The sequence below is a fragment of the Toxotes jaculatrix genome, chromosome 19 (genome assembly GCF_017976425.1).
Source record: "Toxotes jaculatrix isolate fToxJac2 chromosome 19, fToxJac2.pri, whole genome shotgun sequence".
Lineage (NCBI taxonomy): Eukaryota > Metazoa > Chordata > Actinopteri > Toxotidae > Toxotes > Toxotes jaculatrix.
Window position 1 is genome coordinate 8,453,773 of NC_054412.1, and position 12,265 is coordinate 8,466,037.

The 12,265-nt window shown below is 40.0% G+C and overlaps 2 protein-coding genes and 2 non-coding genes across 7 annotated transcripts; 3 read left to right on the forward strand and 1 right to left on the reverse strand.

Annotated features, from left to right (window-relative positions):
- The first annotated feature begins 2,706 nt into the window (after positions 1–2,706).
- Positions 2,707–8,375, forward strand: tmem181 (transmembrane protein 181). Of its 2 annotated transcripts, none has more exons than XM_041064846.1 (17): positions 2,707–2,812; positions 3,112–3,215; positions 3,592–3,659; positions 4,011–4,101; positions 4,257–4,375; positions 4,527–4,643; positions 4,788–4,868; positions 5,005–5,104; positions 5,306–5,436; positions 5,529–5,620; positions 5,713–5,770; positions 5,873–5,975; positions 6,066–6,117; positions 6,233–6,315; positions 6,421–6,510; positions 6,608–6,674; positions 6,873–8,375. In XM_041064846.1, the coding sequence occupies exons 1-17, from the start codon at positions 2,805–2,807 to the stop codon at positions 6,955–6,957; spliced, it is 1,449 nt and encodes a 482-aa protein (XP_040920780.1). In that variant the 5' UTR covers positions 2,707–2,804; the 3' UTR covers positions 6,958–8,375. The 2 variants fall into 2 exon arrangements, with proteins under 2 accessions (XP_040920780.1, XP_040920781.1); XM_041064847.1 differs by having other exon boundaries at positions 6,876–8,375.
- Positions 8,376–8,381: 6 nt separating this feature from the next.
- On the reverse strand, positions 8,382–9,824 carry dynlt1b (dynein light chain Tctex-type 1b). 3 transcript variants are annotated; one of them, XM_041064848.1, is made up of 5 exons: positions 9,767–9,824; positions 9,557–9,598; positions 9,084–9,207; positions 8,916–8,993; positions 8,382–8,537 (listed from the first exon to the last, which is right to left on the reverse strand). In XM_041064848.1, the coding sequence occupies exons 1-5, from the start codon at positions 9,791–9,793 to the stop codon at positions 8,467–8,469; spliced, it is 342 nt and encodes a 113-aa protein (XP_040920782.1). In that variant the 5' UTR covers positions 9,794–9,824; the 3' UTR covers positions 8,382–8,466. The 3 variants fall into 3 exon arrangements, with proteins under 3 accessions (XP_040920782.1, XP_040920783.1, XP_040920784.1); XM_041064849.1 differs by lacking the exon at positions 9,557–9,598 and having other exon boundaries at positions 9,767–9,822; XM_041064850.1 differs by lacking the exon at positions 8,382–8,537 and having other exon boundaries at positions 8,918–8,973.
- Positions 9,825–10,231: 407 nt separating this feature from the next.
- LOC121200141 lies at positions 10,232–10,416 on the forward strand. Its single transcript, XR_005896509.1, has one exon. It is a non-coding gene; the product is annotated as a U2 spliceosomal RNA (small nuclear RNA).
- A 758-nt stretch (positions 10,417–11,174) lies between these two features.
- On the forward strand, positions 11,175–11,365 carry LOC121200140. The gene has a single exon (XR_005896508.1). It is a non-coding gene; the product is annotated as a U2 spliceosomal RNA (small nuclear RNA).
- The last annotated feature ends 900 nt before the right edge of the window (positions 11,366–12,265 follow it).

The window sequence follows — 12,265 nt, forward strand, 5'->3', positions numbered from 1 at the left end:
TGTTTCAGAAAAAAAATATTGTCTCCTAAATATATCCAATATTACTGTTGCATTCAGAAGTGGTGTCATTCAAACCAAGTCAGGTATTGGACTAGAATTTATACAAGGTTGGCTCCACAGGCTCAAACAGCGGACGTTTTCATAGCAGGAAAAGCAACAGCTTTTCCAGTGGCTCTTTTCCGTCTGTCTCTGTAAGTTGTGACATTGAGCCAACATGCACAATACCAGGCCACTAGAAGTGACACACTGTGTACTAATGTACAAAAGTAAGTAAGTAAGTAATGTACTAAAGTAAGCTACATATGCTCACACATACTATGTTTATTTAAAAATTAAAACTACTGTGTGTGTGCGTGTGTGTGGCTTCTTTCTTAATTTACCCCGCTCGTCTTTCACGGAGGTGGAAACTATCAATAGAGACCAAAAACAAAAAAATATACCAGGCTGTAAATATGTTTTTTTAGGCTGTAAAGTTGGCTATTTAACATGGGGGTCAATGGAGAATTGCTCACTTAGTACTAAGCTTCAGTACTTCCTAAACTCACCTGTCGGCAAATTCGCCCATCAGTAAACTGACCTGTCTGTAAATTCGCCTATCAGTAAACTGACCTGTCTGTAAATTTGCCCATCAGTAAACTTACCTGTCGGTAAACTGACCTGTCAGGTGTTCAGGTCACCTGATGCTCCAGCAGAGGGCGCTCCTGAGCTTCGGATGTAAACTGACCTGACAACAGTGGTGGAATGTAACAAAGTATTTGTACTTCACGTATTTGTACTTCACGCTGAGGCTCACACTCCGCCAGCATCGGCTGAGTGTGAGCCTGAGCCCTCCAGCTCAGAATTAGATAGCCATCTTTGGCCGTAAATATTGTTAAAACATGGCTGTTTGTGTCAAGTGTCTTTTCTTTCTTTTGGGGGGGAAATGGGGGGGGGGGGGGGGCGCTCGGAGGGGGGTGTCGCCCGGGGAGTAATTCAATGTAGAACCGCCACTGGAGACAGGTCTGTCAATGTACCGACGGATCCCGCACGGAGCTGTCTGTCTCTATCCGTGGTGCTGAACTATGGTCACGTGACCCCCCACCCCGAGTGCTTCCGCCCCCCTCTGTCTTTCTTTTCTTTTTTTTTAAAACACCTTTTATTTCTTTCTTTGAATCGACACAAACAAAACAGCTTCGGCTGCACTTTCAATTAAGCGACACGACACAATACAATACAGACACGTCCCTGTGTTGTTCTCTAAAGGCCGCGGATTGTTTTTTCCCCACCGCCATTTTCAGCCGCCTGACGGCTCGCTGTGATCATGGACACCGACTACTCGTCCGACTTGGAAAACCCTCTGTACAGCGAGCTGAAATACTTCTGCAGGAAGATACAGGAGGCCTACAACGAGCTGAAGGAGGACCTGACACCTTACCGAGATGATCGCTTTTACAGGTGGGTTTGCTGTTTTCCCACCAACACAATGGTAAATCCGTTATTCTGCTGCGTTACGTGTTTTGGCGTTTTATGCTGTGAATTATAATTTAATAATTCGCAGTTTTAAATGACCCTGTTGTGTTATGATGGCAGATGCAGAGAAAGGTGTTCACCAGAGATTTATGAGGAATCACACTCGTTTATTTTTTTAATATTGTGTTGCTTTACATCGTGGATTAAACTGAAGACAAGCACGGCCCCTAGATAAACAGGATAATGGCAGAAAATATTAGTTTTAAGGGAGAAAACAGGAAAACCAACGACACTCAGGATTTTCAGATACATGTTCTCAATATGTACCAACATTTCGACAATCTCACATTTTAAAACGAGACTGAGGCCCTATGTCTATCATAGGCAACAAGTTGACTTGTGTACGGATTTATATATTTGCATTTAATGGAAATTAAACACCGCGTTAATGGTTTGAAATATAAACATTGTCTTTCAACCGGTAATACACGGAATAATATACCATATATAGAACATCAAGGCAAAAAAGTCGGCATTAATATATTAATATGCGATGCAGTCGTGCAACGCATGCGCAAAACTTATTTTCATTTAAAGGACGTTCAGATGTTAGATAGGCATCACCGTCCAGCGTGGAGGGATTTCAGAAGGGGCCACCCACACACACAAAACGACCCCAAAGAGACGTAAAACAACTACAAACAGTCGCAAAACAATCAAATAGAGACATAAAACATGTCAATGGCCAAAAATTGACTATAAAGAGGCACAAATTAACCATAGAGACCACAAAACGACCACAAGAGAAAATATACACAACATGTAAACCAATAATAATAACAATCATAATAATGATAACAATAATACATAGATACAGAATTATGTATCTCTGATTCTGGATGGCATGTCTCACAGTAGAAAGGGACCTTCACATGTCTCTGCCATAGACTGTATGTCTTTATACACATGTATACATCTTCATATACCTTTTACACAGCGTCTGGTCTCTTTCCAGGGCCATGTTGTCTCCTTTTGCCTAAATACAATAATAGTTTCACATATAAATTGTATAGACCTAATGCTGAGGAGTGGTATCACCGCTTCACAGACTGAACACGCGTACAGGATATCTGACGGAGGAGGAAGCAGCACGGAGTGTGTCCTCCCACCTTGCGCCCTACTCCCTCAAACAAGTCCCTTCATCTCGTTCCCTTTCCTCCTCGCCGGCGCCACGTGACCCGGCTCCGCCCATTCGGTGACGTTGCATTCCAGTTGTCGCAGACTGATGTGGGTTTACGGATGTAGATTCACTTTTAACGCTTCCTCTCGCCCCCCGAGGCTTCAAACTGACAGAAATGGAGCTGTAAGTGCCAGATTTTATACTCTCGGATACACTCGAGCTGTGTCACTGATGTCTAAAGGTGTGAGGATACGTGTTAAAACCCACCGTGGCGCTCTCTCCTGCCATATGTTACTGCTAGTATGAAGTAGCTTGCAAGCTAGCAGTGTTGACATATCCGCAGCTCTACAACAGGCTGTTGGCTAACAGCATCAACCACAAAACAAATATTGTTTACAGAGTGTTGCTTCTCCTGCTTTCGTCTTGTAGCTCCGGTGACTAGCGAGTTTGTTTTAACCCTAACGAGTGTCTCCCTGTGACAGACTGGCCCCTATGCGGCTCTACACCCTGTCCAAAAGACATTTTGTTTTGGTCTTCGTGGTGTTCCTGATCTGCTTCGGCCTCACAGTCTTCATTGGGATTGCAGGTACGGTGAACATTACTGCAGCACCAACACCCCCAAAACTTGGTTCTGATCATAACTCATTTTGAGTCAGACTTTAGCTTTGTGAGTGAGTCATTCTGTCTCATCATCACTTGCTGTTATCAAGCTCTGATAACAGAGTATTACACCACAACTTTGCTCCTTTCTTGAAAGTCCAATCTTTTACTGTCAGACACACTTTCATGCACACACATTCATGCAGAAAAAAACTTTCATGCCCAGTTAATTCAAACTCGTCTTATGATGTTTAAGTTAGTCTACAGACATGATTTGTCCATATTTATTTTTAGTTTCAAGGTTAAGGAGGTTTCTACATCACATTGAAGAAAATGTATTTGTGTTTTCTTCATTTTTGTAGGTCCCAGGATTATTGTTGAGCAAGAGCACAGTGGTGATCAGTTACTGGGAAAAAATCTCTCAGTTAAGGTAAGATATTTCTGAGACAGAAGGGTGTATAGTGTCAGTCTTTTTTGTAGTTTTTAGCTGCCAGGCACTTGAATGATGGGACACGTATATGTTTTGAGAGACTCTGTCTGCTTTGTTATACATGATTTCATCACGTCTGATTGGTCGAGAAATGTAAAACTGGACCAACCAATATTTTGTTTAGTAGCTTATTAAATTGTTGGGTTTGAGCAGTCCATTTTGTGCCATGTTGTACAGAGAGATGTATTCCTACTGGAATTTTCTCTTGTGTGTTTTAAGGATTGGCATTTATGATAATTATTATTGATAATAATTAACATATTAATGATGTCCTTCATTGTATGTTTTCAGACTGGGCCCTTCAATCTAGTTTCTCCTCCCCTCACCACTTACAACCAGCAGCTATGGCTCACCTGTGTGATACAGGCTCAAAACAGCAATAGTAAGAACACACACTGAGTTACAGATAACAACTGGTTAAGTGTGGTTGAGTGTGTCCGGGCGACACATAACACAGACAGCGTATCTTTTATCTTTTATGTTGCAGACATACTTGGCTTGTTAATAACACCATGTTCTTACTGCTGTCTGTGTCAGTGGGAGACTTCCAGCAGCCTTTCGAGATCAAGGTTGACCTAAAGGGAGTGATGCAGGACGCCAGCGTGATGCAGACCAACAATGTGCACCAGAAATCGCGAACGCTACACTGCGGAACTGTAAGTGTCAATCAGCAGCCCAGTCATCTCCCTTTCTCTCTCACACTATGCAGGGCTGTCATTAACCATTTAGTCGGGCAGCAGCAAGCAGCACATCAGTGTGAGTTTATAAGACATCATTTATTATGCACTTTTTTTTGTCTCCTTAAAGAAATGTGACGAGATCGTTGTGCTCCATCTGGGCTATCTGAACTACACCCAGTACCAGGTTCTGGTCAGATTCAAGGGCCTTGAAAATATCACATATGACATCAAGGTCAAGTTCGTGGTAAGTGACAAACAGTGGCAGAATTTTTCTTCCAACTCTTAAAACAAATTCTGCAGTATTTTTCTGTTTTTCTGTTGCTGCATTGGATTTTATTTTTATTCCTTCTTGTTTTTGGTTTGTTTTTGTTTTTTAATTCCTCCGCAGTGGAAAACATACAATCCCACCTTCTCACAAGTAGAAATCTGGTTCCGGTTTGTCTTTGTGGTGTTGACCTTCATGGTGACGGTAAGAGCACTGGTTACTCCAGGGATTCTTCATCTAAATTAATTTCAAAAGATGATAAGTGTAAAGCAGAAAACTTAAACTTACTTTTCCACAATACAGCGTGACTGATAACACTTTCTTTTTTTGCATGTTCCAGTGTATGTTTGCTCATTCACTGAGGAAATTTTCTATGAGGGACTGGGGCATAGAGCAAAAGTGGATGTCTATCCTGCTCCCTTTGCTGCTGCTCTACAATGGTGAGCTTCAATAATTGTCCTCCTATCGCTACGTTTGACTTTATAATTAAATTTTTATGTGTTCATCGGTATTCCCAGTAGGTTGACAGAGAAAGAATAGTGGGTTCTATATGTCAAGTTCAAATATTACCTGTGTCCTGTATAGTTCTTCTTCATGTTCAGGTGTGTTGCTGATTGAGTTTTGTTGCTTTTTTTGTTCAGACCCATTCTTCCCGCTGTCATTCCTGGTGAACAGCTGGTTTCCAGGAACGTTGGATGCTTTCTTTCAGGCTCTGTTCCTGTGTGCTCTTCTGCTCTTCTGGCTCTGTGTCTACCATGGCATAAGGGTTCAGGTGGGTTCAGTATTATTCCCATGCTTTAATGCCCCCCCTCCATTTTAGCTAGTGATGAATATTATTTCTTATGTTTTATGTTGCTTCCACAGGGTGAGAGGAAATGCATGACGTTCTACCTTCCTAAGATGATCATTGTGGGTCTTCTTTGGCTCTCAGCGGTTACACTGGGCATTTGGCAAACGTAAGTCACACCTCACTGATTCAAACTGAGTTCGATTCAAACTGAATTACAACAGGACTGAAATGATCCACTCTTTTTGTCTGAATTTGCAGGGTTAATGAACTCCAGGATCCCACCTATCAGTATAAAGTGGATATAGTGAACTTTCAGGTAAGACTCTTACCTCTAATGGTGCTCCAAGAAATGTGTTGGATCATTCTTATGAAGTTAGAGTTGAAGATGGAGAAGTTAAGACCCGTGTTATTTCTCCAGGGTATGAAGGTCTTCTTCCTGATAGTAGTTTCCCTCTACATCCTCTACCTGATTTTCCTGATTGTCAGAGCTTGTTCCGAACTCAAGAACATGCCATACTCAGGTATAACACCATACCACACCTCTCTCTTTGTGATTCAGCTCAACATTTGACTGTGATAACATTAATGTTCTGCATGTTTTCAAACACTAGATCTCCGGCTGAAGTTTTTGACTGCCCTGACTTTTGTGGTGCTCGTTATAAGGTGTGTTTGTGGGAAAGGAAAAAACAGAAAACTAAAACTAAACAGCTAAAAGCACCCTCTCTAAGAGTTTTATTTAAATTGATCCGATTGCTTTTGTTGCTCTTTCTTCCTCCAGCATGGTCATTCTCTACCTGAGGTTTGGTGCCAGGGCTCTTCAAGACAATTTTGTGGCTGAATTGTCTACTCATTACCAAAACTATATCCTTTCTATTTTTTAAACACAGTTTCATCATAAATATATCATGTGATATAACATTTTACAGTCTTAAATAACAAGTTTTTATTCCTTAACTCCAGACATACCAGCTGAATTTTTATCCTTCTACGGCCTACTCAACTTTTACTTGTATACATTAGCGTTTGTGTATTCCCCCTCCAAAAATGCCCTTTATGGTAAGTAATACAGAACAGTGTCTACTAATTCTTCTCTCTTTTTGCAGTAAATAATGAACAAATATATCAACACACCTGGTTTTGTTTAATTTCCCAGATTCCCAGTTGAAGGATAATCCTGCTTTCTCCATGCTAAATGACTCAGATGATGAAGTGATATATGGGTAAGTCTATCATTTGGCTCTCGGCTTAAACGGTTTAGCTGGTATTCTTAGTATTCTGTGATGAATTAAAAGTTGAAGGCAAACTTCAGCACACTGTGCAAATAGGTTAAGGTGTTGCTGGCTTTTTTGTGTTCTTACTCTTCACAGTTTGGCAGGTTATACACATAAACCCACTGATGTTTCTTTGTTTTCATAAAGCAGTGATTATGAAGACATGCCTTTACAAAACGGACGTGCTATCAAAGCAGCCACCAAGTACCAGGATGAGAGTGACAGTGACTGATGGACCTGTGGCTGTAAATTATAAAGGTACTTTCAAACAAAACAAACTATCACATGTATGTGTACATAAGGAGTATTTTGATTGGTAGTATGGAATGATACTGTAAGTGTACATAAATATATTTTTAAAAAGATAAGTTCCATGTCTACTGAATGTACTGTACTTTTTACAGAAAGTTGAGGCACATAGCCTCTCAGACTTTTTTGCTCCATTGTTTATTCTTTCAGTTTCATTGAAAACAACAGACACTGATGTAAAACAATACAATTTTTACCAATTTGTAAACTTTTTTTTCCCTCATTACCTCCATCCTTCTTCACAATCTTAGTTAAAAATTATTGGGGAAGGTGCTAATATTAATTGGGATTTTTTTTTTGTGCGTCTGAAATCAATGTTATTTTTAATGCTTTGTGTTGGACCACTGTTGTGTTTCTATACTTACACTGCATTATTTTTGCCACTCCTTTCCGCTCTCTGACGGTCTGAGAATAACGAGAACGCATAAATCTGACCAAAGCTGAGTAACATTATACTGGTGGTAGAAAGTCACAGAAGTTCATGCTGCAGCAGCCGCAGCAGTACACTGTGGCTCGCCAGCACTGGCATGCTTCATGAATGGGGAACTTATGTGCCATAGCAGGGTTTGCTGTTGACAAATCCTCTTTGTGCTCAGACATGTTTTTAAAAAAACAAAGAGCAGAGCCTTAAGGGGAGAGAGCCTTAAGGGGAGTATGTACGACCTACCACTTCTCTTACCAATTCTTTCCTTGGAAAGCAGCTTTGTAATTGCACTTGCTTAAGAATTTTATTTATTTTGCCGTAAAAGTGTCGACATTTGATACTGTATTATCTGATAACTTGGATGGATGGATTTTGATGACTTGCATGGATTTTACATGATGTTAATAGACTACTGATCTGTTATGTTAAAACATTTCTTTGCCCAACACATACAGTGATTATAGCACTGGCCAAATATATTTTGCCTTATGTAGAACATATGATTTTGAGTAAACTTTTTTCAGTGTCTTTCTTTAAATTGCCTCCAATGTGAGATTTGATGCCCCTTCCTTTGTTTAATGAAATTGGAGCTTATGGCCAAAAAAACAGCCAAAACAAATGCGTGTCTGTTCTTCACAAATAATATTCCCACATGTACACTAATCAAGATGGTGCCTTGTCTTCACATCGTTGTTTTCTTCTAAATGGGCTGCAGTCTCAAAATTGTAAATGCTATGACATAAAACGAACATGATTGATCAGTGTGAATGTAGTTTCTGTTGGTTCAAGGTGGTTACATGAGGTTGTTGTGAGTCTTGATATATTGGAGGTTCTTGGAATTTTTGTTGCTTTATGAGATAAAAGTTGTACATGTAGCAGTCTGTCATGTCACCTGTAAATAAAGCAAAGTATGTAGAGAATAGTATTGTTTTAATGAATTTAATGCTGGTTCTCAAAAAGACACAAAATCATACACACTTGAAACACTTAAGATACGTGGTAGTAGGTTCAGATGGCCAGCCCAAAAACACTGACAATACAGTACATGGACTTGTTCTCCCATCTCACCGCACAGCTTCCTGTTGGGTGAAATACACAATAAATTCAGTGACATCAGTTGCATTTACACATTTGAATTACAGAGAATACAACCACCTTCTGACAGTGGACCACTCAAAAGCCTAACTAAAACATTTTTAAGACAATAAAGCTTGCTCAAGAGCACACTGATATTAGCTGACGGGGGAAAACATCAAATTCACATCTCTACTGCCTTGGACACTTGAACTAATAACTGGTCCTCCCCTGTAAACAAAATTACCACAAGACTCTTATCTGTTTATTCATTCACAAGACTCTCACACAAACTGTTTTACTGTCATAACTCAGAAAACACCTCTTGGAGCATATTCAAGATTTTTCAAAGGATGTGTGTACATGGAGGTGTTTTATTTTACCATCAGTAGAGTTGTCCCAGAAACAGGTGCTGGCTGTTTGCAGGCCTGCTCCATTTTTCTGCATGATGATACAGGTCACTAAGGGAAAACACGAATACTGTCTTTAAGTACCAACTTCAGAGCACAAGAACCACCAACATGTTATTTCTGAGGCAGCACATCACATACCAATATATTTGAAAGGCTTTCCCAGCTTGCTAAGTTGACTGAGGCACTGCTCCACCACACTGGTGGTCCACTGGTTTACTCTGCTGTGCTGGTAGGCATTTCCTCCAATGGCTGCTTCTACTGACTACAGAGAAAATTTAAACAGTTGTGTTTAATTAACAACATAAACATTCACAATGCCGGTCCTTGTAATACCGCTAAAATGACACTATAACAGCCAATGCGTACTATAAATATGATTTTGTAATCCGTGTCATATAATTCAAGATAACCAACAAACTACTAGATAAAAATTGTACTAAAAATCTCGTGTACACTATGAATCGTGTGGCCGGTGCCTAGCAACTGTGCTGCTGGTTGTTCCTTAGCAACCAACCAGCGGATCGTTAAAAAAAAAAAAGTTGGTAGCTAGCGGTAGGAATGAGCCGATAAAAACCAAAGTTTTAGGATAAATTAGAAGACATGAATATTACCTCTTTGATTATTTTGCTGACTTCTTCAACGACAAACGCAGTCTGTTAAGTGAAAAACAAAACTGCAGTTTAAGCTAGCCAGTCGACGTATCTGCTCGCCTTCTACTTTTCTGGCAAACAGATTATCTGTTAGTTGTAATTTTTCAAAGACAGAATTTTGTAGCAAATTAAAAAATGCATGCAATAACTAGCTTAAAATATCAAACCTACCTCCTCTTCTGTTTGATACTCGTCCATGGTTTGGTCACTGCCTCCGGTGTCAATACTACCAGGTAAACCCAGGAACAAGACTTCCGGTCACAGTTCCATATTTCTTCAGAATAAAGGTTTAATCTCTACAAATCCACTGACGTTAGGAACAGAGCGCAAGACATTTTTTTCTCAGCAGAAAACGTACACAGTTGAACTAAATTTCCCATTTAACCGGCAGTAGAATATTACGGGATAAAGTTGACCCGGTGTCATTTCCCTAATGTCCCATAACAGTTTGCAGTCTTGTGTAGTCTTTGGTGCCGATTGGTCTTAAAACATCTGGGCTTTTACACGTTGCTGGTAGTTTTTTTCTGGGGGGCATGGGTATGGCCCTGGCTCTTTTTGTAGTTTTTTACATCATGTTGAACCATGAGTGAGAGGTATATACGGAGGAGAAGCCTCCTACTCGTGCCGACAGTGGTTATAGCTTCTCAGCCTTTTGGCTAAGATCAAGTGTGGTATCTGTTCTTGGGAACAGAGCTGGAATAGGGGCTTGCTCTGTCCACTCCACCTGGTCTTGCAGAGAACAGAGTCTGCAAGAGTAATTAATTTTGTGCATATTTTTACATTATTGTTGATAGTAAATTAATTTAATCTGAAGAGTCATTTGGGAGCCGAAAAAGCCGGCTTCTCTAAAAAAAGCCGGAATTCCCATCACTAAGGTGCACCCCCTTCTCACTTTGTGACATAATATTTATAACAATGTGGTTCGTGTTATGTTGTGTTTATCTGTAACTTACCTTTTTATTCGCTGCTATCTTGCTCTGGGTCTTTTTTACATATCCGTGGTTTAATTGCACAATTTAATTGAAGGAATTGAGTTTAACTGTACTTCCACGTAGTACGGTGTAAATAGTTTACTGGAGAGACGTTCAAGTTTCAGGCTTTAGAGCAGCTTTTCTGATTGTTCACCAGGGGGAGACAGACCTCGGTGTAACTCTGTGAGCCCTTAAGCTCTCAAATGTAAACACACGGACTTTGATTATTTCCACCCATACACACGATCCTGTTATCATAAATAGTTCTATAAAATCTCGATCGTGTAGTTTAACCGAATAAACAAACAAACCAAGTCGCCATTGAAGCTGTAAATAAGAATTGTATATACTCTGTCGTAGTGATCGCTTATTGGGCAGTTGCATATCACGTGATGACATTGACTCGGTTTAATTTCCCTAATGTTCCGTAATAGTTTTCAGTCGTGTGTAGTCTTTGGTGCCGATTGGCCTTAAAACATTAAACTGTGCTTCTACTTATTGCTGGTAGTTTTTTTCCTTTTCCTTATTATAATAATTGATGTCATGTTGAACCGTGAGTGAGAGGTAGAGGGAGGAGAATAACCCTCCTCCTCGTACCTACGGTCAGTATCGCTTCTCGGCCTTTTGGCTAAGATCAAGTGTAGTATCTGTTCTTATCAGTTTAATATCTGATACGTCCCCTACCCGGGGACCATATATTAAATTGATTTTTGGAACAGGGAGATGGAATAGGGGCTTGCTCCGTCCACTCCACGCATCGACCTGGTATTGCAGTATCTCCAGGAACGGTGCACCCCCTGTCTCTGTAAAATAATAATTATAATAGATTCTGAATATGTGAGTATAATGTGTTATTCTCAGTGACTTATTTTGTGAATTCCGTTTAAATGTGGAGTGTGATATAGTTTTACAAATTAATCTATAGAAAATCTTTGCAATAAGTCAGTAGGCACCTCCAACAAGCTGTCATTTCACGTGCTACAGCTTTTTTTCCAGCTACATTTATTTGACTTTATCCATTTAGAGGATTACACAGTCTTCTTCTATTCACAACACTGTCCCTGGTATTGTTTCAAGGATGCTTATAGTTTAGTTAAAGACAAATTTCAGAAATCTCACCCTGTTGACCATGTCACGAGGACCTCATATTGATCATCTAATTGAAATTAAAGAAAATTAAACGTGTACTTAAACGTAATACGGTGTAAATAGTTTACTGGCCAGCCGTTCAAGTCTCAGGCTTTAGTGCAATTTCCTGATTGTTCACCAGGGGCCGGCAGATCTCAGCTTATCTCTGTGAGCCCTTTAGCTCTAAAATGTAAACACACGTATTTAAGAGAATCCTTTATTATTTCTACCCATACACACGATCCCGGTGTCAGAAATAGTTTTACAAAATCTCAATCATGTAGTTTGACCGAATAAAAACAGCTCAAATCGCAACTGAAGCTATAAATGCGAGTTTAATATACTCTGTCGTAGTGATCGCTCATTGGGCAAAAGCATGTCACGTGATGGCATTGACACGGTTTAATTTCCCGAATGTTCCGTAATAGTTTTCAGTCGTGTGTAGTCTTTGGTGCCGATGAGGCTTAAAACGTCAAACTGTGCTTCTACTTGTTGCTGGTAGTTTTTTTCCTTTTCCTTATTATAATAATTGAAATCATGTTGAACCATGAGTGAGAGGTGGAGGGAGGAG

Coding starts and splice junctions, on each gene's coding strand:
- tmem181 (XM_041064846.1), top strand. Junction 5,437..5,528: donor ACCATGGCATAAGGGTTCAG/GTGGGTTCAGTA, acceptor TTGCTTCCACAG/GGTGAGAGGAAATGCATGAC. Junction 5,771..5,872: donor TGGATATAGTGAACTTTCAG/GTAAGACTCTTA, acceptor TTATTTCTCCAG/GGTATGAAGGTCTTCTTCCT.
- dynlt1b (XM_041064848.1), bottom strand. CDS start 9,793: ATGGACGAGTATCAAACAGAAGAGGAG. Junction 8,994..9,083: donor AAAGCCTTTCAAATATATTG/GTATGTGATGTG, acceptor GTTTTCCCTTAG/TGACCTGTATCATCATGCAG. Junction 8,538..8,915: donor CTGGGACAACTCTACTGATG/GTAAAATAAAAC, acceptor TTCACCCAACAG/GAAGCTGTGCGGTGAGATGG.